The 26193-nt window shown below is 35.3% G+C and overlaps 2 protein-coding genes across 3 annotated transcripts in view; both read left to right on the top strand.

The window, feature by feature from the left end:
• LOC143448894 (misshapen-like kinase 1) overlaps window positions 1-18314 on the top strand; it is a 36793-nt gene extending 18479 nt beyond the window's left edge. The window contains exons 7-26 of one of the 2 annotated variants that reach the window (XM_076948823.1): window positions 3288-3375; window positions 4655-4812; window positions 7109-7256; window positions 7456-7549; window positions 10671-10754; window positions 10972-11013; window positions 11192-11254; window positions 11460-11585; window positions 12567-12666; window positions 12737-12839; window positions 13018-13128; window positions 13467-13530; window positions 13656-13802; window positions 14259-14439; window positions 14526-14669; window positions 14736-14874; window positions 15029-15194; window positions 15498-15578; window positions 17102-17276; window positions 17454-18314. In XM_076948823.1, the coding sequence (XP_076804938.1) occupies window positions 3288-3375; window positions 4655-4812; window positions 7109-7256; window positions 7456-7549; window positions 10671-10754; window positions 10972-11013; window positions 11192-11254; window positions 11460-11585; window positions 12567-12666; window positions 12737-12839; window positions 13018-13128; window positions 13467-13530; window positions 13656-13802; window positions 14259-14439; window positions 14526-14669; window positions 14736-14874; window positions 15029-15194; window positions 15498-15578; window positions 17102-17276; window positions 17454-17662 (2423 nt within the window). In that variant the 3' untranslated portion in view covers window positions 17663-18314. The remainder of the gene's footprint in view (window positions 1-3287; window positions 3376-4654; window positions 4813-7108; window positions 7257-7455; window positions 7550-10670; window positions 10755-10971; window positions 11014-11191; window positions 11255-11459; window positions 11586-12566; window positions 12667-12736; window positions 12840-13017; window positions 13129-13466; window positions 13531-13655; window positions 13803-14258; window positions 14440-14525; window positions 14670-14735; window positions 14875-15028; window positions 15195-15497; window positions 15579-17101; window positions 17277-17453) is intronic. The other variant, XM_076948824.1, reaches the window with a different exon arrangement.
• Window positions 18315-20383: 2069 nt separating this feature from the next.
• LOC143449812 (zinc finger MYM-type protein 1-like) lies at window positions 20384-20956 on the top strand. The gene has a single exon (XM_076950139.1). The coding sequence runs from the start codon at window positions 20384-20386 to the stop codon at window positions 20954-20956; it is 573 nt and encodes a 190-aa protein (XP_076806254.1).
• The last annotated feature ends 5237 nt before the right edge of the window (window positions 20957-26193 follow it).

Here is a 26193-nt window from a genome sequence, read left to right as displayed (position 1 = left end):
AGTAAAAAAATGGTCAGTAAACTGTAATTGGAATATCTGGACACGGTGACGGAGCCAGAATTTGACGCTTGGGGAAACAGTTACGTTACCACTAGCTAGTTACAGGAAATTCCCAGTTTTTGCACCAAACCAGTTGAAAATTTTTCAAGGCTTAGTACTGTTTGCGGTAATATTATGACCCTTTTCATTGTTTCCTTTTCATTAACACATCATGTTTCAATACCCACTGTTAGGCGTGTTGTTGTTGATGCACATTACCGTGTAAAAACTGCATTTACGCTTCAGGTTGTAATTTATGCAAAATATAGTAGGCTGAAGATGATTGAAGTGACATTGACGCTTGTATGGTTACCTTAAATTTCTTAAAAAATATGTAGATTAAGATGTTCATTCAACAACATTTTCTGTATTTGTGATTAAACAGATAGAGCTGAAAGAAAACAAAAAAATGAATTAACTGCAGTCAAACAAAAGTAAAAACTAAGCATGAATGTTTACAGTCAGATGAATTTTAGACGTCTAGATTTTGCTGAGACAAAGTGGTCAATGATATCACTAAGTAAAATGTTGATATTTCTACTACAGGACAGGACTGCTACTTGTGATGGAGAGAACTGCTCCTGGCGCAACCTTCACTAGTGTGCAGGTTTAATGAATTTTAGTTTTGAAAAGGATTGCTTAGAAGAAGCTGATGTAACTGGAAGCGTTGCAGCAATAATGAGAATTTTCCTAATTGCAGAATATTTTTTGCTGCAAGCTCAAAGAGAAGATTTTCTCTGCCAACTATTCAATGGTTGTTACATCGACATACTTGTTATTAAACACCCTAATAATTAAATCGAGTTCTGAGACAGCATCGTATTTATCAACATCAAAGAAATCTGTCAACCATCTTATTTTGTTGTGGATCTCAATCGTGCTAACTGCCTTGCCCTCGAAATAATAGAAACGATTTTCAGAAAATAAAACTGACTGCGAAAAGTGACAGTAAAACCTTGAACGTTTGTGAAGAAAAATATACATGAAGAAGCTCATTTAAATTTGTAACAATTCCGTGAAATTGCTGCAAATGATAGTCACATGAAAAATTTGCTATCATTTTTCTGGTCTTGCAAGGAATGGCTTCTTCGCTAACATACGAAGCAATGCAGTTTGGGCTTGACTGTAATGGTCAAAGCATAAACTTTCAGAAAACAACATGTGCTGCAGTTGATCCTTCAAAGCTGCTACCATGTCATTGGCTTTTATAAGATACACAGGCGTTCGCTGAAGATCTTTGTGCAAAGGAGTTGTAAGAGAAAGTAGCTGATGATGCATAAGAGCAATAAAAGTGGCATTGAATGAGCTAAAATACTGATAGAAATATTTTTGGATGTGTTGACAAGATTTATATGAAATAAGATTTTTTTGCTGAATGCAAGAAGTTGTCGACAAGAACGCTAACTGAATATTTAGAAATGTTGGTACTGCATCATCTTTTGAAAGCCATCGAGTGGATATAAATTTGCTTTCGGATCAGTAGCCTGAAGCTTAGCTACTTTGCCATTGTAGCAGCCGCTTGTGTTAGCAGTGCCTTCATAACCCTGAACAACATTGTTATTAATTTCAAGGCATAAATCCTTAATTCCTGTCACCATTGCGTGGTAAATTGTTGATGCGGTTGTTAGTAGAACCTGAGTAAAGTTAAAAAATCTTTCAGAAATTTTTCATTTCAGTCGTCAAATCTTATATAAACGGACAACTGCTCATGAACTGAAATCTCTGTAGTTTGATCCACAGTCCAGTAAAAAAATTTGCTTTTTTAATACACTCTCGTACCATAACCAACACGTAGTCGCTCACGGACTAAATCATTTCTTTCTGAATAATGAGGCTAGTGTAATTTGCGTTAAGACAAGAAAGCTTTCCTTTTCACTCATTCAATACAGGATCGTAAGTTGTCATAAAATCAAGAAACTTTAAAAAATTTACCCAATTTTAAGAAAAAGATGACTAACCATGCCTGTGCATTTGGCAATTTTGATGGCGTAAGTTTAGGAGAATATCTAATATTCTCAACAAAGCTGCTTTGTTTAATGCGGCAACTTCATGTTTTTGTTGTTCAGCAATTTGTTTAGGCAACGTTTCTGAGACTTTGGACTGATGTTGGCAAACGTCGGCTTGCCATAAACTGACATAGGTTTTGTGTGCAGCAGTTTTCAAATGTCGCTCAAAGTTGTTATCGCATTTTTTCCAGGATCGCACACCAGTTTTGCTAAAAGGAGAAGAAGTGTGAGCGACTTTACTGTTCAAAATGCAAAGAAAGCACAAACAGGCATCTTGCTTAGGGGAGTATTCTAGCCAGTCATACTTACCATACCAGTGTTGGTAGAACCTTCACGACCCGGTCAGATTATATGCGCTCATAATCAAATCACTAGCAAGAGGTCTGCAAGGTCCAATTTTTAAAGGCAATTTTTAATAGCCACTGTAACAAGTGGCGATGATTCAAGGCTAACATCATTATTTTGTCCTGACACTAGTGTACTCGCCAAATGCGATCTAAGCAACATGCATCTTACTGACTTACTTTTTGAAAGATATTTTTCTATTGTTTTACGATGTCTTACTGTTATGTTGTATTATTACGCTAAAACGTTATATCATTCTTGGATGTTGACCGAATAATTGAAAGTGTGTCGTAATAAGGGAATTGCAGTTTTAAAACTTTGAAGTGTTAATCCAGTTCCATTATACAATGAATCCTTAATCTAATTGTGCGAAACTGTAAGTTAAACACTATAAATTACTGCCAACTCAGTAAAAATATGTTGTGCGGAAAGAGAAGTATCATGTTACATACATGGACGATATGTAACACGAAGTGTAAGTTTAAGTCAGAATTTTCGTATGTCTCCCTTGTCCCCCTGGCTGGCTCCGCCACTGTATGGACACATCACATATGATTATGGCTGAGCTTATCAACAAGCATGCATACACCACACATACTATTGCTTCCATTGAGTGGATTTGTGGCAAGAGCGGAATGACATATATCATTTAAGGTTTTTTAATTGAGAGCATAAACATGACTTGACTGACATATGCTATTCCTATGCTGTCTCATTTAATGAAAAGTCTCAGTTTTTAGGTCCAAAGGTTGCTTAAATTGTCCACTTTTTAGTAAAAAAGTTCAAAATGGCTTTCTTTTAATTGAAAAAATGCATAATGTAAGCTCCATTATTTCCAAACTAGCAGTAAGAATAGAGCTTTTGTGATAGTAGTAACATTTATTTATGTATTTTCAGCTCTGTGTGATATGCATCCAATGAGAGCACTTTTTCTTATTCCTCGTAACACACCACCACGTTTGCGCGAAAAGAAATGGACAATGCGGTATGTTAGTATTTAAAACTGTGGTTATTTGCTGTCTAGTCTATGCGTTAACGGTATGCAGTTTTTTAAATTCTTGCACACCAGTGGAAATCTCAGTTAAATGTAATATCATTATAAGTACTGAAATGAGCAGCTCATTATTTCATGATTAAAAACTCAGTCATTCTTTTTTAACAAAGTTTTCATGTTTATACTGCCAAGCATCTGAAAAGATTTTGAAGTTTAGTTGTTACAGTACTATTAATAGCATGTAAATGTAGTTCTCAATTTTGATTTTATGGAAATTTACCACAAATTTCATCATTTTTTAAAAAAATCCATCAAATTTCGGCAATTTAAAACATTTTTTTGCTTTTAAACTAATGAGTTTTTCTCACATATAATTGTACAGATTTAAAATAATTATAACTTCGAAAATTCAGATTGAAATCGAAAATTTCAATAGGTATTGTTTTGCGCATTGCTATTCTTCTTCGTCTCCTTATTTTGCGTGTTTGGTGCGTTAATTGACGTAAATAACATCGGACGTTCTTCAAATTTGGTATGTGAGTGGTTTAATAAAATCTGGCAATAACAGCTCAAAATCGGATTTAAACGCAAAATTTCAGATTTTGAATGTAATTTTTTTCACTAATTTTGTAATTTTAAGCAAAGCTACTTCTAGCAGATGGACATCCTTAAAGCGTGTAAAATTTAACACACATACTATCATACCTAACATTTAAAATTTACACCAAATCACCTGTTTTTGTATCTTGTAACATAGGAAGTTTAGCTAAATTTATGCTTGAAGTTTTTCACAATTATAACAGCTTTTTTAAGCTTTAGTGTTTGTGTTGAAAATTTGAAAATAATACTAACACACTTCAGCTGTTTGCCTGGGAACTGGCTGGGAAGGTTCATCTCTAGAACATCCACGTTAATATTTCGATTCGTATTGAAGTTGGCTGGACAACTACTACTTTTTGTTTGTAACTCGTATTAAGTGACGTTCCCCTTGAAGTTTGACAGCAACGCTAAAACAATTTTGACTTCAATTGAAGTAATAAATATGTTGTTAACATTATTTATACATCATTCAACCCCAAACTTTTCCAGTAAGTAGAAATCAATATCTAAAATTTGTACTCATTTCACCCTGGCCATTTTCAAAATTATTCCCTCCCCCATAAAACTGCTTTTTATTGAAATATGTGCCATGAACTTGGGGTGAATATGGACTATAAAATTGAACATGGCCTTATATATATATATATACTGTATATATGTCTTTTTTTAGGTTTCAGAGCTTTGTTGAAAAAACTTTGATCAAAAACTATCATCAACGTTCCAATACAGATGATTTGTTGAAGCATCCATTTATTAAAGAGCAACCAAATGAACGTCAGGTTAAAATTCAACTCAAAGACCACATTGATAGAACAAAAAGAAAAAAGAGTAAGGACAATAAGTTATTATCATACCGTTTTATCGTATTATGTATTAGACATAGTCAGATGTTAATTAGTTGCATTATTCATGTCTACAATGAATAATTTTGTCATTGCAATTAAAGTTTTTTTTCTGTAGCAAATCTGTCTAAAACATTTCACTTTATTATTGTTGTCTTCAAAATCATTATGTGGTACTGTGGCATAATGCTGTCAAGACAAACAAATTATGTTTTTATTATTGGATTGCAGATCTGGTAGATGAAAATGGCCTGGGTATAGTAAAGTGAAAACTGTTCAGATTTGGCTTGCATCACTTAAACTCGGTTACATTTGAGTTTCGTTTTTTTCTATGTGGGAGTGCTTAGTAAAACTGTTAATAAGTGACAAAGTTAAACTCATCTGTCACAACTTAGGTTCATATATTTTACAATTTGCAACTTAGATTTTGTTTTGTTTTCTTAGTCTTATCAGTGGTTTGGGAGGTTGGATTTAAGCACTTGATATGATGGTAATTTGCTATTAACAGCAGCATAATTTTAAGTATTATGGGCTTAAAGCTCATTGCTTTTTAGCTATTTGTTGGTTATTTGGTCAAAATTATACTTTTCTGTCTTCATTTTTTTCAGACTCAATTGAAATTAAATACTTTGGCTTAGTTGTGTCAAAGAAAAATAATTTTAGATTGACTTGTACTTTGATATACCTCAGCCATATAAATAGGCTTGCTGTTATTTTTGATTTCAGTTAGGTGTATTCTTATTGTTGTTAACTGTGTGTGACCGATAAATCTTGTGAGATCCCATTAATCCGAATAGGGGGTCTCATTAACTGGCTATAACGTGATCTCACATTACAGTGAGATCTGGTTATGTAACTATTTAACTTTCAATAGCCATTGGGACTTGAATGTGTTTTCATGTATACTGTATTTTCAAATTTTACCAAACATATTTTCCAATTTGACCAGACTAATATTGTAAAAAATTGTTGGAAATGCCATGATGTTTTTGTGAAAATTACACGATGACCTCATGCGATATTGACCTGAAGTGACCCAGCATGGCAGTTTTTTAAACTGTGCAAAATAGATTCAAATTAGTACATCCTAGGTTTTGTTTTAACAATTAGCACTAAAATCCCCTTACAGTGCATAGCATAGGCGACAAAGTTTGAAATTTTTTGGTCTAGATTTCGAAATATGTGAATTCCCTAAATACATGACTTTTGGTTTTATGGATTAACATATAGGTAGTTATCTAATTAAGGCAGCAGAGATACTCCATGGTTCACAAACAATTGCATTAGTAATGACTTGTAATAGCTAAGATGGAATGAAAATGGAGTTCTCAATTTGATTTCATAATGATATCATTTTCTACTTGTATTATCATGGTCCGATGTGTTGCTAAAAGCACGGCAGTTTGGCGATTAGCAAATGGCAAATAACATGCATTAAATTATTACTTACTAGTGATGGTCTGCTTGTTCATTGCAAACACAGATAAGTGTGGGACGTAGCAACGTTCTGGCACTACATAACATCATATGTACGAAATAACGTTAGATGATCATTGCAAGCACTGTAAATACAGTCTGTGATAGCAACAGCATTGAACGAGTTGAATGTTACGAACTTATGTCAATAGCAACGCTAAAGACATACCAATGTAACATCGTTACGCCACGGCAATTTATATTCTACTTGACAACACACATGTCTCAATTAGTTGCATTAAATTTTCATTATTAACCGGCCCCACGTGTTTTAATGATGTTTTGAAAGACTGAAATTGCCTTTTAAATTTCTCTAACCACCTATCTTTTGCCATTCAGAATGATGAATCACTTGATGTTGTCACAAACAAACGATGCTCCTTAAAGGGATAAATTTGTTTTAAAAAACGCTAATATATGATTAAGTATCATTTCTATCAGAATATTAATTAAATCAGCATGTCAATTTTTTGGCCAATTGCATGTAGCCTGTGATGTATTTTTAAAGTCACTAACAGCATCATAGGATATATGTAAGCTTTTGGATTAGTCTGTTAGACACTGACAACTACAGTTTGCTTAAAAAGTATATGCAGTTGCTAAGATTGCTTTGTTGCAATACGCAATAGTCCAAAAACTGAGTTCCATCAGAGTAATAAACTACAACACAGTAATGGCTTTCAAATTATTTAATATCCTACTTTGCTTTTGTTGAGTTGCGTTTGTTTGAAAATTGCAATTTGAAAAGTAAGCAAAGTGATGCAGCCCTTGTTACATTAGGTATTAAATATGTCATGTTCTTCCAGTTGGAGAAACAGAATATGAGTATAGTGGCTCTGAGGATGAAACTGAAGAACCACCAGAAGAAGGCTCCCCAAGTTCAATTGCAGTTGCACCCGGTGAATCCACTTTGAGGCGGAATTTTCTTAAATTACAGCAGGAAAATAAAGAAAGGCAAGATAATTATATAGGTTAAATATAGAATATTTACTATTACTTAGTCTTAGTGTGTTTGTAATGCCTTAAAGTCTTGTAAATGACTTTGTTTTCATCAGCTTTTATAAGGAAGCAAGTACATTGTTTACCTTTTCAACTGGTTTCTTGAGTTCCACAAGGGAAAGTACATTATGTTACTGTGGAATTTATTTCATAGATCTGAGTTGTCAAAACGGGATAAGCAACAGGAAATCAGTGATGGCCAAAAGAAGAAGTTGGATAAGAAAAAAGAGGATAAAAGGGGTGACGAGGTAGTTATTATAGATTATGACAATGGATGGAAGTAACAGTAACAATGTACACTCGTAAATGCCCTGCTAGTAATTAAGGTTGAGCAAAAATAAATTTTTGATAAGTCTGGATACTATTGTATAAAACCACCTTATTCCTTGACATATCATAACTTAACAGTCCCTCATCAGATGCCAAACTAGGTACGCTTTATGTGCGTATTTATGTGTGCAACTGCTGGATACTGAGATATGACATCTGCTCCTGTGTGTAACTTGCCTGGAATATGCTTGATTTGGAACTGAAACCTTAATGTTTTCTTCTTTAAATGTTGCAAGGGTTTTTAAATGTTTCCAAGATCTTGATTTTTTTAATACGCCCAAAAGAGTTTTGTGGTCGGTAATCACTGTGAGGTCTTTACATCCCAAGATGAACAACTTAGCATGATTTAGAGGAGATTGCTAGAGCTTTACCTTCGGTGGGAGAGTATCTGCTTTCAGTCGAAGTGGTGAAGCGTGAGTCAGCGAATGTGATTTGCCATCCTGAGTTACAACAAGTTGGCTTGTCCTTGTCAAGGATGCATGAACAGTGTTTCTGGAGTAGAAGGTAGTCCAAGCCGTCTCTGTTCCAATCTGTTCTAATGCAAGGCGGCAGCTTAGTGTCAAAAGTGTGAATGCCTTTGAATACAGCATTGATCAGTTGTTCTTTTGAAGAATTAAATATTTTTTGGAAGTTGTCATCCCAGTAGAACGTGTGTTTCTCTAAGACACTGTGCATTGAGATGGCGAAAATCTACAGTGTGGCGATGCTTTCCATTCTTCTTTTCTATGATTATAGCCGTGTGACACCAAGTGGTGGGGGTGTCAGCAGGAACTGTGACGATGATGCCACGCCTACCATCTTCTTTTAAGCCTCGATTGAAATCATCTTGCAGATGGATAGGCACAGGGATAAGTGTATGCCTAGCAACTGAGGCTGTGTCTGGTTTTATGTGAATGTGAGCCAGAACCCTTGACCTTTGCGAAAAAGGAGCCGATCGATTGAAGGTAGATGATGCAAACGTATCTAACAAATATTGTTTCAGTTTACGAAAATTTTCTTCAATGGGCTCAAAAGGTATCACACTGGGTGTCACTGTGTGTCACACTAATCAATCTCCCATTGACGGTTTTTGTAAGAGGTGGGAGTGGTCGTTCAAGAGGTGGGAGTCGTGTTTGCAATCATTCAGAGGCATGTTAGTTAGTTTTTCCGAAAATGGTTGATATAGTTTCATCTGGCATTGGAAAAAGAAAATTGTGAGGAATTATTCGCATATCTATACAGGCTGTTTACTAAAATATATGAGGTTTTATAGGATTGACACAAAAGTATAACGGTTGCTATGTTGTATATTTGCTAATTTGAAAACGCACTGTTAAAAAGCAATTGCAAACAAGTGGGTTTCCTCCATCAGCTTGAAATGATTTCTTGCAGGGAAGGAGGTCTCTCTGTTGAACTCGCAATTGTTTAAGGTGATTCAGGCCTGCTAGGCCAACTCCGGCTCCACTACGAGAAAATACAGTCTTTAGCATTGAAGAATTGTTGTCGTGATTGTTTGGAATCACTGGTGTTAACCATGCATCTATTTCTCCAGTTGGACACTTACTTGGCTGTGTGAGTGACACAATAAGAGGCTGGTCGTCAGTAACCAAGATACAGTTGAGTGAAGAATTATTATCTTGTTTAGGCATAGAGCTGATTTCCGAAGCTGAAGAATTCGTCGATTAAGGCGTTTACTCTCACAAACTTTGCTAGAAATGGTTCCAGCCTTTACACGTGTGACATTGTTGGTTCCAAGCAGAACATGAGGTTGAGCAAGGATGGAGTTTAGTAGAGCCATATCTATGGCAGTATTAAGATACAGTTTGGCAACTCCAAGGTTGTCTCTTTGATTGCTTGTAATCAGAGATTTTGGAAAGAGAGCTATGGCTTTAGTCGGGGCTAGACAGAATGCCGTGTTCACGTATTGTTGCTTCCAAAGCGGAAGCATGTTTTTTGACGTCCTCAATTGTCTTTGGCATATCACCTCGTAATAGGATGTCTGTTTGAATTTGTTTGTTATGTAGACCCCTGATGAATTGATCTTCTACATGGGAGTCAGTGAGAACATGTTTACATTATTCGTTGATACGTGAAAATTCACATTCTTTTGCTATAGCCTGGAAGATTAGCTTTGTATTTCGGGACAGTGTCAGTGGGACTCTATAAGTTGTTTCCTAATTGCATGCGCAGCATCGAAATATTGGATTCTTGGGTAACAGTATTCTTTATGTGAAGTAATAAATAAATTTCCGTCAAGGTTCGAAATTCTGATGGACTCAACCAGAAGAGGTGGAGTGTTAATGACAGTATCGCATACAGTTTTATCACATTAGGGGCACAAAATGTGAGGGATTTGGGATGGCTGTACATTATGCATGATTTTGATTTTGATTTTGATTTCCAGTCCTCAAGAAAATGACAACATTGTTGATTAGTCATTGATGCCCTGATCTGATGTAGTTTAAATGTAGCAGTGAGAAATTTCGGCAGTTGTGAACGTTCATGAGACACTCACCTAACACAAGAGTGCCCATGACGAAATGTGGTTAATCAATCTCCCATTGACGGTTTTTGTAAGTTAGAAAGGAATGCATCTGTTAAGTCACCCAAATGGGTGTCATTCAGGTTTTCTGCTGCAAACAAGTTAGCATATATGACTGCCCTTTCCTCAGCCATGTCTATCTCAATAAACAATGTTTTCCACGTTGTTACAGATCCTGCTCGCAGCACCATGTTGAGTCAATTGTAGATACAGGTTGCTTCATGACATGTCATAATCAGTCTGTTACCCGATGACCTTACAAACCTTATTCAAATAGAATCAATGAGTAGTACATACATATCACATAACAATCTTAAATACTAATCGATAATTATGCTTTTTTTGAAAACCTATAAAACGAAAGTGTTATTGTTTTTTTGGTCCACCGGGTGTATTATGGTGTTGCCATTTTGCGATGTGGAATGTATATTATTCTTAGATTTATTATGCAATACCTATGCTACTACTAATCTTAACCATAGTCCAATAGATTTATAGTTTGTCATATTTATGTTTAGAGAGAACATTTACGTGTTGAACAAGCCAAAAAAGAAGAAAGGGCACGTGAACAAAGACGTAGATTAGATGCTGAGAGGAAACGGGTGAGGAATTGATTTTCTGTGTTTGAAAACCGACAGTAGTTTTTAATGTAAACAACAAAAATTTGGAAATTTAGAAAGACTGCTAGAAATATTACAAATAACTTTCCTCTAAAGATTTCAACTTTCATGGTAGAATAAACAAAAAAAAATTCTGTTTGAAAATTCTAAAAGATTTGTCGTTTAATGGCTTTAACTTTTTTTACACATATTTTATTAGAATGAAGAAAACTTGCTGCAGAAGCGATTTCAGCAAAGAAAGGTATGTTTGAAAGTATGTGTGCTATACTTGTGCTAAAAAGTTTTTTTTAAGGTTTTAAATGTTTTTGCTAGGTTCTTTATACCTAGCAAAAAGGTACAAACAAGGCATATGTGTAAGCTGAGAAATTTTTGACCTGATACAATCAATTTAACTAATTTTATGATTTTTTTGACTACAGGAAGCTGCTGAAATGGTCAAAGGTTATCCTTCCAATGACGACAAGCGACCGCAGCCTGATCCGGTAACAGCAGACTTGCATATGATACATAGTTTAACTTGTAAAGGATGTAAAGTGTAGACTGTAGAAGAATCAAAAATAAAGTTAACCTTCAGAGTGCCAACCGCTATCTTGTTTTTTTATTTTACTATAGTTTTACTTTTAATACTTTTAGTTTTTTGTGCAACCAAACGTAATTATTTTCATCGAAATTTTTTATTGTCTCTAGCACAGGCCAGGTTTGCCACCACAGTCACGTGAAAAGCCACAGTGGGCTCGTAAAATTGAAGAGAGAAGTAAGAGAAACCGACCAGGGTCACCTTCGCAGAATCTTCCAAAGCAAACTGCATCACATGTAAGGACTAAATCAAAACGTTTTCATGCCAATAGTTATGTCAAGCTTTCATTGTCTTGCATTCTGCATAGGTTGAAATAGTATTATAACTTCATGGTATTTGATTTGTAGGTTATGATGTATAGTACCTAGTTTGGTACTTAATATATACTAAAAACAATTATCATTCTGATTTCCATCAAACCTTCAGGATAGCTTGGCTATGATACAAATAATAGCTGATAAGTTTTTGGGTTTACACACGTTGGCGGCAATGCTGCTTATCAAAAGTACTACACCCCAAGTTGTATCCATGGAGAGAAATAAAGTGAAACCCTACTCTTCAAGAGAAAAAAAGTTCATGCAAATGCAAGGGAGAATGGCAAATATTGCCTGAAGTGTATTGTTCATTTTGTGCAATGCAATAACCTCATTTGTGGCACAGTGAGGTAGGCCGGACAAACTAATCTTTGGATCCGGGCTGAAATTTGGTAACCACTGGTCCAACATACTGTATTGCTTTGATTAATTTTATATACCATACGGATGATATGATAGAACAAACAGTACAAAAATGTCTCCAAATATAAGGCCGCAACAACTGATATTGAATATAATGGCATGTCAGAGACGCGTGGGTATGTTGGGAATTGGATTGCAAACTTAGATGTCTTCAGCTTTTCTGAATATCAGATAATGTATAAGCTACAACATTTGTAAGCTCTTGCAATATGGTAACAAATAAAAAAGAAACAATGCTGCATTCTCACGAATGCCACGTGACGGTGCTAAGCTGCTTTTTCGGAGGCACAATGACAGTGCCCTCACAGTCTGTGGATTCTTTTCTTGTTAATGTATGTAGCAAATATTGAAATTTTGATTTTCCTTTCAAAAATGTTCATTGGGTTCTCGTGAAAAAATTGCTGCTTCAGTTTTTTTACATTTCAATGTCATTGTCAAAATTCTTCAACCTTTGTATTTATGTGATTTTTGTTGCTTTAGGATGCAAGTCCTGCTACAAATGTTTCAATGAGATCTCATGTAGAAAGAGAAGGAGGTTTAATTAGTGGACCTGACCATGGAGAAAGCGACAGGCGTGAAAGTAAATGTTGAACTGCATTAGGCATTCTTTAGGCAAAATCATGCTGCTTTTTATAAACTTATTACCTCAGGGCCACTGCAAGATCCCAGTTTGCAGAAACCATCCGAACCGAAATCTTCTGATCTTGGCAGGATGGCAGCTCAACTGAAAGCTATGGCCAACAACCCACAAAGGTGAGAATGCATCCGTAACAAGTAGAACTCATCCATGTAATGTTAGACTATTGGCCAAAAACAGGCTACTTTATCCCAAGTACTTTGAAATGGGTTACGCCATCCATTTTTGACATATGTAGTTTATATCTTTTTAGTTTATATTTGTATAATAATTACAGCTTTGATAATATAACAGAAACACTGGCCGACACCCAGAACGAGTAACATCTTATTCTTCATCTTCCGAGAGTAGTGATAGTGATGATTCTTTTGTTAACATCAAAAACATGCCTGCTGGAAATGATATGTAATGATAAGATGAAATATTAATTCTTACTAGTAGTTTGTTTTTAATTGACGAATTTTCATGTTTCTCTTATCCGCTTAAGTTGTTGTTTTGTTTGATTAGTACATGGAAACATTAGAAAAATTTTAAGAAACAAATTTAAACTGATCTACAACTCATCGCTTCAACGATATCTTTCTGTACAATTAGTTCATCAACAACTTTTTTGTTTGATATTTTTCACTTAAAATAATACTATTTGAAGACATGAAAGTTAATTAAGCAAGTTGTTAATGCAGGATTCCTTCGTATTGGACTGTTACAGTTTCATCTGGATAAAATATAATCTGTGTTTTAAGGTCAAATCAGAACACTATGGTGCAGAAACATGTCAGCGAAACTCCCCCAAGTCAATATGCCGGGGTATTTAAAATTTTTAATTAAGAGAAAAATTAGAATATATTTTAGTTTTTTTTTGGTGCTCTCATATATTTGAAGAATAAAAATTTTTTAACAACATTAAATTATCTGCTGACTTTGCGATTTAGGGCATGGATCACAATTATCCAGGGAATGTTATGAGGGAGAGCAGTGCAATGACGGGTAGTCAGTCAAGTTGGGATCGGCGTACTGGATCATCATCAGTGTTACCTGATTTGTTAGCTTCTCATCGACATGATGTTTCTGACTCAGAAGTAAGACATCGGGCGAGATTCGCGTAATACATTAGTGTATGACATTTGAGCTAGCAAACCAGAGATTCTATTCTCCTGCTGTTGATATATTTTAGTTCATGTAATTATTTTTGCTTCAAAAACTAACTGAATTCAATCCAGTTTATTGAATTCTGATCAATGTTATAATTTATTACTGTTACAAAGTTAAGGCAAAATTCAAGATTAACCTTATGACAAACTCATATGCTGGAAACCCAGTCATACGACTTAGGTAATGAAGATCAGGCTACTCAGTGCTCATAGAGAACAAAACTTCTGTACCTTGTACTTTTCGTTTTTGCCATATCAACCAGCTGTCAAATGAAGCCAGTTTAGACCATCCTGGCATCAACTTAGTTGAACTTTAGCTTACATTATTTTTGTGTTTTTATACATTTCTACATGTTTCATTCCACTTGCTTTTTCTTTATACAGGCTTCTTTCAAGGAAGTCGGCAGTGCCGGCCAAAGCTCTGTTCGAGATGATCGCAAGGTTTCTGTTGTGAATGTGAATCCTCATTTGAATGATAGTGCACCCATTGTTACTGCTGATATGCCAGAAATTCGCAAATATAAGAAGCGATTTAACTCAGAGATTCTTTGTGCTTCATTATGGGGTTAGTTTTTATATGTTTTTGTTGTCAACATAAATGTAACTTACAATGAATTGCATATAATTTCAAAATTCATTTTCAACATTCAGGTGTGAATTTGTTAATTGGTGCTGACAATGGCATGATGTTACTTGATAGAAGTGGTCAAGGAAAAGTGTATCCATTAATCAGTAGGAGAAGATTTCAGCAGCTTGATGTTCTTGAAGGTTTAAATCTCGTTGTTACAATATCAGGTATGCAATATTTGTTGCGACTTGAAATCTAGTTTTTTTCTCTCTCCATGAATAACATTTTTGCAGGAAAGAAAAACAAGTTACGTGTATATTATTTGAGTTGGTTACGAAACAAAATCTTGAGAAATGACCCCGAAGTTGAAAAGAAAATAGGATATGCCCCTGTGGGAGATTTGGAAGGTTGCACTCAGTACAAAGTTGTCAAGTAATAAATTTGCTTTAACAATAAAACGTTGCTCTTCTAATGATCAAAAAGGTTTTTTCGTTATTTTTCAAACTAAAATTATTTTTTGTGTGAAAAGGTTTTAAATTTGATTAATATAATAACATGTTCTTGAAAGATGTTGTTATTACTTCAGATATGAAAGGATCAAGTTTCTGGTTATTGCCCTTCGAAATAATATTGAAGTTTATGCTTGGGCACCCAGGCCATACCATAAATTTATGGCTTTCAAATCATTTAGTGATCTTCCTCAAAAGCCTATGATTGTCGATCTCACAGTAGAAGAAGGCTCCAGACTGAAGGTTGTCTTCTATTCGTAACTTATGCTTTGAACGTATGTTTTTGCAAATGTCATGGGATCACATACCAATAAGATTTTGTGAATTATCAGTTGGGAGCTTTATGTAATGCGATTACTGGTTTTAACTACATTTCCAAGAAGCAAATTATAATATTACTATTATCAGTTATGCTACTACTGTAGTACCACTTATTAAGTTTAATTATGTCTATGCATTATGTCTGTGCATGTAATTATGTCTAATTATGTCTATAAGTCTATGCAACAAAATGAGATGATAATGTAACTCAAAAATGTTTTGCAGCTCTTATATGGATCAGCTTACGGGTTTCATGCTATTGATGTAGATTCTGGTCAGAATTACGATCTTTACATTCCAAGCCATGTGAGTTTAGCTTTGTCAAAATCGTGTCCGTTAAATTTCAGCGCTATTCTAATCACAAGGTAACATAAACTAGGAATCAGGTGCAACAAACACAGATGACCATTGGGTCTTTCACTGGCCCACATCGTGCGATGTGATATTATTTTGAAAATCTTAAGATTGAGAACGTGTTGTTTTTCTCCATATTTTTCTTCCCACTTTTTTCCAACGATAACTCATTGAAGACTTAATATTGTTTCTTCAAGCATGGGAAGTGTTGTGTAAATGAAGCCTAATGTTTTTGGTGATATTCACGTGATTCATTCTCGGAGAACTTCCTCAAGACTAATTTTTTTAACTTGTAATGCTTTTTATTCGACCTGAACTAAACCATCAAAACGTGAAAACGTGACATTACAATTTGTTCTCCATTGGGTTGGAATTATTTTGTTTTAGTTATATTGTTGATTAATCAAAGAGTCAATTTGTGCGGGTCCGGAGCTAATATTCAATTCAAAAAACCTTTAATGAAAATCAAAGAAATAACCCTCAAAACGGAATGTTTTACTGTAATTGTAGCGTTAGCATCACAAACAAGCAAAGTTTCACTTACACAAATTTTAAATAACAAAACATAAATCATACGTCAAAAGTAAAAAAGATGTTTCGTAATGCACATCACAAAATGCGGTAGTGTATAGTTTACGATTGCAAAAGCAATTATTGCAAAATGTTAACGTAATGACACCATATTGTTATCACAAAGATTGTTTTTATAATATGACATATTTGATAATATAATAACGCTAAGATCAAGAAAATGTTTTTGTTTCTATTTTTTGTTAAACTTTTTCAAAAAAGTAAGTTGATTTGTTAAATTTTTCTCTATAATGCCAAAGTAACCAAAACATTCCTGACCCATTGATATATTCGATGTACCTACAGTGGAAGCGCGCGGGAAAGCAGAGAAAAACTGGCCTCTCGCACTGTCCTAGAACCGCCAAATGTTGGTGAACATACAAACACAGCAATAATAAAGAAAAAAGGCTTTGTACCGAATAAATATAGCTTTTTTGTGTTTTTAAGATACTTGTAAACCTCAAAAAAAAATTTATTTCAATGTTATAAAGTGTTTTGCAACTACCATTTCATTTGCCAAATCCGTGTCGGAAAATACAATAAGCAATAAATTTAGAAGTGGTTTCAACTTTTCTACATAAGGTATAGGCTGCAGTTTTTTCATTCACTTTTTTCTGTGCGATATAGCAAACGCCAACTTGGTAAAGTAATAAGCATGAATAAGGAGGGAAGACCTGGCCTAAATTGTTATACAAAGCCATGTTGTTACATTGCCAATAACAAAAGTTTTCCATTTAGCTCTCGGTTTTAGTAAAACTGAAGTTTTCAAAATTTTGAACAAGTTGTGTTAAGTATGTGTGTGTATGTCTGGCTACAAGCCTGAGTTTATGCAAATTCAGTAATACATCCGATATTTTCCGAATTAACAAAATGGTGACAAATGTCATTTTCATTTTGCATAACAGATAGAACCACCGTTAACTGCTCATGCCATTATTCTGCTTCCAAATTCTGATGGAATGGAATTACTTGTCTGCTATGAAGATGAAGGAGTATATGTGAACACATACGCTAACATCAGTAAAGACATAGTTTTGCAATGGGGCGAACAACCAACTTCTGTAGCTTATATTAGATCAGGTAAATTATATCGGTATTGCTTATATGTTGTACTATATTAATATACCAAAACTAAATTTAAAAACAAGTCAGTTATTGTACTTGGGGTTATGATGTGGCTTAATTTCTCGTACGCTTTGTTTATCCAACATAAATACATCTATCATTCAATATAAATCAATACATTGTCTTTTAAAGGTCAAATTATGGGTTGGGGTGAAAAGGCTATTGAAATACGTTCTGTGGAAACTGGTCATCTGGATGGTGTTTTCATGCACAAGCGGGCGCAGCGATTGAAATTCTTGTGTGAACGAAACGACAAAGTATTTTTTGCGTCAGTTCACAGTTCTTCCTCCAGCCAAGTGTATTTCATGGCGTTGAATCGAAACTTACAAATGAATTGGTAACGACCCATTTGTATTTTTTGTTAAACATATTTCTGAGACACAGACTTAAATTTCACTTTCCTTATCACAATAATACACTGCAGTATGGTTGTGGTGAAAACTCTGCCACTTGTCGTTTTATGTAATTATTATTGTAAACTTGTGAGACTCGTGTTGCTTAAAAAATTTTTTGTACGCATTTATGTTTGGATTTCTTAGTTAGGTGACAGTTTCGATCGATCATGTGAATACAAATATCAAAATCGTGTTATTCATTTTTTGTGTATCAAAACCACGATAGATTTATATGTTGGCAGAAAGTTGTTGGCAACATGCAACTTAGAAATTTCCTACTTTGTAAAACGGTCTTCCACCCAACGTGTGAACAACACATTCGAAGGTCATTGTATGGTTTTATGTTTTGAACACAGTAGCTGAAAGCTTGCAAGGTGTTTCTATACTCATGTTTTACGGTAAATAAGTCCAATTTTCGTATAAAATTGAATTACTGCTGCCGTCGAATGTGTGTGGTCTTGTCAGTATTGTTTCAAGATCACGGCGGTTTACGTTAAGTAAAATGCAGTTGTGTTGTGCAGGTCGTGTTAATGGCATTGTTTCTGCCTTCTATGTGCCCTGCGTTTTGAGTTTCGCAATAAAGTTATATTACCGTGTAGTATTCGTAGCTTTTTAACCCATAGCAAGGCTCCCTTAAGATGAAGCATGATATGAAGTTGGTGCGTAAATATTTGACTTTTGGCATATTAAATAATCGTATTGGGACCTAAAACCTGGAAACAATTCTGTGACCCAAATAGATCGTTGCGGAAGAATTGGTTTTCTCTGCATTTATTACCAATAACGGTGATTTATTGAATGAGCTTCCGTAGCCGCTCTCTTTATACATACCGATATTTTAGTGTTGTAGCGAAAATCTCGTACAAATAGTGGATCAAGTTTGAAATATCATAAACGCAACAGCTCATAAAAATTGGTGGGTTTTGTGTTTTGAATTTTCTTCGGTTAAGGGTTATCTTTATTAAAGTTTCTGCCTTGATATCTTCATTGTTATTTTTTAACATTGTCAAAGTCATGCAGTTCAAGATTTTAATTGCGATAGAGCGTTGCAGTATAGACATTGGACAGATTAATACACGTAATCGATAATTTGAATCGTAATAAAAGTGCTATGTTTTGAAAAATCTCTTGTTGACCATATGTCGCGGTCATTTGTGGTGTTCATCGAAAAGATTTCAGATTAAGTTGCCATTTACTATTGCGCCAATTCTTTCATCCGAAGAGAAACGATCAAACATCAATATATGCTTAAATTCAATTCCATTAATGTGCATATAAAGCGTGAATCTTCCCTTTACAGATACAAATTATTGGCATGTGTTGCAACACAGGGTATATTTGTAGCATAGCGAACAGTGGATATCTGTTTGACTTGAGTGTAAAGTACTGTGAGCCCAGTGGCTTTTCTTGAAAACGCAATATCGAGGAGCACAGCATTAAAGAAGCCGCTTGTGGGTGCAAGGACGGTACAATACAGTAATTTTTAACCGCTGTGGGTGTGCCTTGGGTATTTCCACGATCTCTAATTAAAAATCTATATCACGAAAAATACCGATAAAAGCCGAGATATCGTTCATCAATGTTTTTAAATATTTCTATAAAACCAATTTGCAATTTGAATTGCTTCGGCAAAGTTTTCATGTGTAGTCTACCATGAGCAGTGGCGTAGCAGCCACTTGGCGGTTCTGGCTCTGCGCCAGGGGCGGCAAAATGAGGCTGCATAGTGCACACAGCACAAGAATTTAAAAAAATGGAGCGCTAAACAAGCTAATTTGTTACGATTTGGTCCCGCAGACCAAGAAAATTGTGGAAGGTGAACCAGTCCTGGGCATTTAAACGTTTAATTGTAAACTTTTAAGTTGTTATTGATTGTAAACGTTTAAATGACAGGTTGTGGTTAAATTTATACAAGTGTTAATTTAGACTCGAAAATGAAACGTGTCAAAGAGAGTGGAGCTTTTTTTAAAAAGAAGATGAAAGCAAGAGAAGCAGAATTAAAAAAGCACAAGGGAGCTATGCTAAAATTTGTAACCTCTTCTGGTTCAAATGTTTCTTTAACATTACCAGAGAACGATTCAAATGAAAACCCAGACAATAACGCTGAGTTCCAGAGAGATACTGAAAAGATCAGCAGAAACGCAAGAAACAGGGTCTATCAAAAGTAATACCAATGAAATCAATTATGCATTGCCAGTTATAGATGGAGACGAAGGTGAAAATAACGACGAAGCAGTTGCAGTAGTCAACAATTTGCCCAATGATGTGGCCTCTTGGCTTGAAGTTATAGATCACCATTTGAGAGTTGAGCTAGTCAAAGCAGGACCAGAAAAGTATCAAAACAAGGATGGCCCATTTGCTTCCAGCAGCAGAATAATTAAAGTTGGAGATAGCACTAAGCTTGAACGAAGAAGTGTTTCCAAAGAATGGTTCTATAAAATAAGCTTAGGCCTACTCAAAAACGGTGACAGAATTTTGAGAAGTTGGTTATTATATTCGAAAAAGGAATCGGGATTGTATTGTTATTGCTGTAAGTTGTTCCATTTTACTGGCTATGCTTTATTTATCACAAAATGTTTCAATAATTTTTGGCATTTAAATCCACGCATATTTGAGCATGAGAATTCCAAAATCCACAAAGAATGCATGGAAAAATGAAAAGAGTTTGCAATGAGACTACAATTGCAACAAACAATTGACAAGAACATGCAGAAACATATGGATGAAGAGCGAAAAAAGTGGAAAGCAATTTTAGAAAGCGTTGTTGATGTCATATTATTTCTAAGTAAGCAAAACCTTCCTTTTCGAGGACATCGTGAAGCTTTTGAATCCAACAACCAAGGGAATTTTTTAGAGACCGTGAAGCTTCTGGCAAAATATAGTCCCGTACTCAGCAAACACCTTTCTGATATTCGTATTTCTAAGAAGATGACAAGTACTTATCTTTCTCCCACTATTCAAAATGAGCTTATTTTGCTTCTCAGTAAAAAAGTCAAAAACATCGTTCTTGAAGAGGTGCGCGAAGCTAAATATTTTGCGATTATGTGCGACAGTACTCCGGACATATCACATACTGATCAAATGACTCTTATAGTCAGATATGTAACAATCAAAAACAGTATTGCCCTACTGAAGGAATCGTTTTTGAATTTCTTTCCGTTGAGCGGAAAAACGGCAGCTGAAATTTCTCAATGTATTCTAGATGAACTTGAACTAAACAACTTTAGATGTAATGATGTGTAGGGGACAAGGCTACGACAACGCATCTACTATGTCGGGAATTCATACTGGAGTTCAGCAAAAAATCAAAAACATAAATCCAAAAGCACTATTCGTACCGTGTGGAAATCACACACTGAATCTTGCAGGTGTTCATGCCGTCGGATCGTCGCAATTAAGCGACAGATTTTTCGCTGTTTTAGAAAGATTGTATGTTTTTTTTGCTGCCTCTACTCATAGATGGGATGGCCTTCTAAAGCATGCGCCAATCGCGCTGAAGCGAGTGATTGATACGCGATGGAGCGCACATCACGCTGCTGTAAAGGCCCTTCACGCAGGTTTTGATGAGATTATGGATGCTCTAGACTAGAGTCTAGAGGAACTATGTAATCCAAACGAAAATCTTAATACACGAGGTGACGCTCATAGTATTCTAGAAGCGATTCAGAATTTTTCTTTCTTTTCCTTCTTATGTTTTTGGAAAGTAATCCTGCGAGAATCTCATGATACTCAAACTTACTTGCAGCAAAAAGGATTGCTGTTAGCGCAATGCTCTAACAAGATGAAAGCGTTTGTCAACTTTTTAGTGGAAGAACGAGATAATCTGATTAAAGGTTCTGTGGATGCAGCGATCAAAAAATGCACAGAGCTAGAGATTCCAGTTGAAGATTGGAGAGTTCGCAGAAAAAAGAGAATGCCTGGCGAACACGCAGAAGATGCTGGCCTTAGTGTTGTTGGAGAAGTAAGACGATGCATGTTTCAAGCATTGGACAGATTTAAACTTGAAGCTGAAACTAGGTTTACCGGCATACACCACTTGAATGATATGTTTGGATTTTTGAATCCTCACGCGCTGCTACAAAGCGAAAGTCACAATGGATTCACCAACGGTTTTAAAAGCACTTATGACGACGAGGTGGACTTTTTGGAGTTAGTTGTGGAAATTGACAGATTTAAGAGGCTGGTGCGAAGCAGTGAAACCACGTTTGATCGTAATGCAACAGCGTTTGATGTTTTACAGTGGTTAGCTAAATCACACCTACTTGATTCGACACCATATTTATGCTTGTGTCTGAAACTTTATCTTACCATTGGTGTTTCAATTGCGAGCTGTGAGAGGAGTTTCTCAAAGCTCAAAATGATAAAGTCCTATTTACGTTCTACCATGAATGATGATCGGCTATCAGCTCTATCGATTCTTTCTATAGAAAGAGACTACGTTCAAAAACTTGATTTTGAAGGTATTATCGCAGATTTTGCTTCGGCGAAAGCTCGAAAAGTTCAATTTTGAGGCGGCTATTGATCTTTTATTTGCCTAATACATTTGTTCTCCATTTTTTGTCTTTTATTTTAGGCCTTAACGCTGAGACAGTGAGGCTTCTTTCTCAAGCAATATAGAACTTCTGAGACGCGGTACATTATTTGTAATTATTTTTATTGAAAAGATTGCTTGAACATGAAACTATTTCAAAATTTGCTGCAGTCTACATAGGGCGGCATTTTCAACGAAAGCCAGGGACGGCAGCACATGCTCCTACGCCACTGACCATGAGGCCAAATAATGCTTGGTGACTTAACACACACTACATTAGAACAGAAAGTAGGCCTAATGCTCCTTTGCGACATTACCCAGCGCACCGATGTTTGCATTGCTTCAGCTTGATTAAAACTACACCTGTATATTTTAGCCCCATGTCGCTATAAACTATTTTTAGAAGTGTTTCTTGGCAAATTGATAGAAAATTTTTATTTCGTTTACAGTCACTGTTTTACTAGTACAACATTCATAGATTTCTCGTTCAATCCTTTTACGATTTTCTGGTAAAGTTTGGCCTGTGTTGATAAATAAGAAATTAGTAGAACGAAAGAACAAAGTAGTGATCTGTGAGCTTTTTCCAAGGAGTTTGCACTCTGTTTTGACCAACGAAACATTTTTGAAAATGTATTACAACGTATAGCTCGTTTTATGAAAGTATTTGGCCTAATTTAGTGGCAAGCCTCCGCTTGACAATGCGCTGTTGTAAAAAACCATACGCTCTTCAACCCACATTAGTATATTGGAACTTGGAAGTAGAGAAGTCGCTGTCGCTGAAGACCCTGGCAAAGACAAGTCCAAAATGGAATTTTCGAAATTAATAACTCAACAGCCAATAAATACAGCTGCGTGGTTTTGCGTTTAGTTTGCAGATAATTGTCTGATATCAGTAATTTCGCCTATGCGGAAGTGTTTTGTGTTTTATCGAAAATGCTTAGTGACATCATGTCCCTATGTCGTGAAAGTGTGGCTAAGAGACTACAACCACGTCTCTAATAAATGTTTGTGCGCTAAGGTGCTTTGCATTTAGACTAGCGTCCAGTTTCTCTGCTCCAATTTATTCAGCTCCCTCCTCCCCTTAGCTGTAGGTTGAGCAGCACAATTATGCTATTGCCTTCTAAATGCTGAAAATTTTTCAGAATGGCTGCATTGTAATCCATAGAGTAGACCTAGTTTAGCAGTTAATACCAATTCCGTTGGCAGTAGATACGGTTTTCAATTATGGGGAGTACGGTAGCTAGAAGTAGGACCAACCAGGGTCGGATTTACCATTGCACCACTGCAAATTTTCCGCCAGACCCATAAAATTGTTCAGGATGTAGTACAAAAGCATCCTGTGGTTTTGCACTTGAGTACTAGACCCGGGACTTAGGAGAAATTAATGCGCAATTGTGTGAAAAAAGGCTCTCTAGCCTGTTTCTTTTGTAAGATGTTACAGTTTTTGTGCTAGACGTAGAAATTTCATTTTAGGCTTGAAAATCAGGTTTTTCTGAGGTTGGTGAGTTTGATGCGATGCAACTTAATTAATGCATCTAGAGACTTGAAATTTAGTATGCAGTTTGAAGAGGAATCGTGCTTACTACCTCAAAAACTCCACTTGATTGGATAAAAATTTGTTATTAAAATAGCCTAGCGATTTTTTGGTAAAATTCAAACACCGGCTACCCGACCCTAGCCTGTATCAGAATTAAGTATTTAGAAATTATTACGTCATTTTTCCCATTCATTGATTGTTAATGTTTGTGAGCATTCAGGCTTTGAAGTCAACGTGCGAAAGTACAAGAGACCCTTGGAAACTAATTTTTTTTAAATCAAGAAACACTAGTTACTCATAAAGTACTATCTACTTGCAAACGGTTTTCAAAAAATTGGAGGGTAAATGGCTTGCAGCTACTGCCATCCTACTGGAAAGTTTGATTTCAGTGCGCTGAATAATTGCACCAACAAATGTAAAGCCAAAATTTGCACTATTTTTACCAAAAATTGCTGAGTAAATTTTTATTTTTCATTTTTTTAACAAATTTTCATAGGCTAGATTAAATACGCCAAATTTCAAATGGCTACCTGCAAAATTTCCTTCATTTCTGTCAAGACATGCACTGATCTCGAGAAAAGCTAAATTTCTTGTTGAAGCAAAATCTGATCCCTCCACAAATCTTTAAATATTTTACAAATCGTAGGAGCTAGAGAGTTCTTTTTTCGCACACGCTCCAGTCCTTCCTCTATCTTTATATTTTCATGCAGCTATCTTAGCTTAAATTTTTAATCACCTTTTTGGACCGATGTAACTTGTTGAGGTAGCCAATTAACGAAAATATTTCCATACTAAAACCTGTTATTTTTTACTTCAAAACGACACTGCTCTGTAAAAATTTCCATAAAATCTTTCCTTTATGACATGTCGTTTATACATCGGAAAATCAAGACGTCACGTACAATGTGACATTTGTCGTGATGTCACCTGAAAAGAAAGATGTTTCTAGCTAATTTTTGTAGCGACTGACTCCTTTTCACCAACTACGCTGAAAGGTACCACAAATGCAAAGTACATGCAACTCATACATAAGTAAATATGCAAAGCTCCCTTAGTCTCATGAAGAGTGAGTTGGAATTAGTTATATCTTTTTTCATCTTAGTTAGCTGAGTGGCAGGTGGGTTTTTTGTCAACGCCTACTCCATCCTTTCCAATTTCAATCTCCCTTGCAGATACTTTACCAAAACAGTGTCTTGTCTCTACTCATAAACCTGGCAACATCTGTGACTGCTGTTTGTTTTTCTGTTCAATACCAAGTTTTATAGAAATCTAAAGAACCAACTAAAAAACACTATAATATATCTTTGAAAAAATAGAGCATATGTTGTCTGTTTTGTTCTGTTTTCAAAGTTATTCAATATATGATGTTTATATAACAAAAATTAACCAATCAGAAAACAAGAAAACCAATCCGAATAAGTGAGAATATCATTATTTGCATTTGCGCGTTGGCGCACACTGTCATAAAAAAAAGTGAAACATCCGGTACCATCTAAAAGCTATTGATTGAAATGTTGTCATTTTAAGGTATGTTGTGGGAATAAAATCTTCTTCACACTTCTAATGATGTAAAAATCTATGTACGATCTGTAAAACTTACTTTATTCAAGTCATAGTCAAGAAACTTTTTCACATATTGGCTAGTCTACCTTAGTGGGTTGTGACCCAAACTTTGATTTAAGGTCAAGTTTTTGGATTTCGAAAAAAAACATTGAAAAAAAAACAAACTAACAGCTTTTAAAACAATTTAGAAATTATCTCACTTTGCATGGGTTGGTAACTACGGAGACTACCACAACAGGGCTCATGATCTTCTACACTAGCATAACATGAGTTTTTCAATATGACCCTGTGACCTGTGGACCCGTGGCCTGACACAGTAATTAAACCAGATAGAGAAAATATTCATAGTGTTTGCATGCAGAATGTGCTGAAACTGAAACACGAAATTAAAACAAAACAAAAAATTTCCACATTGCCTTGATGATAGGTCGCCTTCAAATGGCGATAAAAATAAGTACAGTACACATTATACTTTTTCATAAGTTGTTAGTTCGGGAAAAAGAAATTTTAAATTTGTTTTGTTTAAATGACCCATCTGCGCTATAGTGGGTTATAGATTCAGTTATAACAAGACATACGTTCTGTTTGTTTTTAAGTAGCCTATAATGCTATCGAATGCAGAAAACAAAAACATGTAGTTATTTCGAACAGTTTAAGAACTAAATAAAGGTTTATGTAAGCCCAAATACTCCTGACGCACATGGTTGCGAACATGGGCATTTGACGAAAAGCAAACTGATAATTCAAAAAGAATGTAGTAAAATCAATGGATTGCTTAATGATGTCGCGCTCAACAAAACAAATACATACAATCTTCGATTTTTTTATCCACCGGGTTTAAGAAAAATA

This window comes from Clavelina lepadiformis, chromosome 3 (genome assembly GCF_947623445.1).
Source record: "Clavelina lepadiformis chromosome 3, kaClaLepa1.1, whole genome shotgun sequence".
Lineage (NCBI taxonomy): Eukaryota > Metazoa > Chordata > Ascidiacea > Aplousobranchia > Clavelinidae > Clavelina > Clavelina lepadiformis.
The sequence above is the reverse complement of the archived record's forward strand: the minus strand, read 5'-3'. Positions and strand labels throughout refer to the sequence as shown.

What these genes read in the sequence shown, in the direction of transcription:
- LOC143449812 (XM_076950139.1), top strand. Translation starts at nt 20,384, where the DNA reads ATGAGACTACAATTGCAACAAACAATTGACAAGAACATGCAGAAACAT.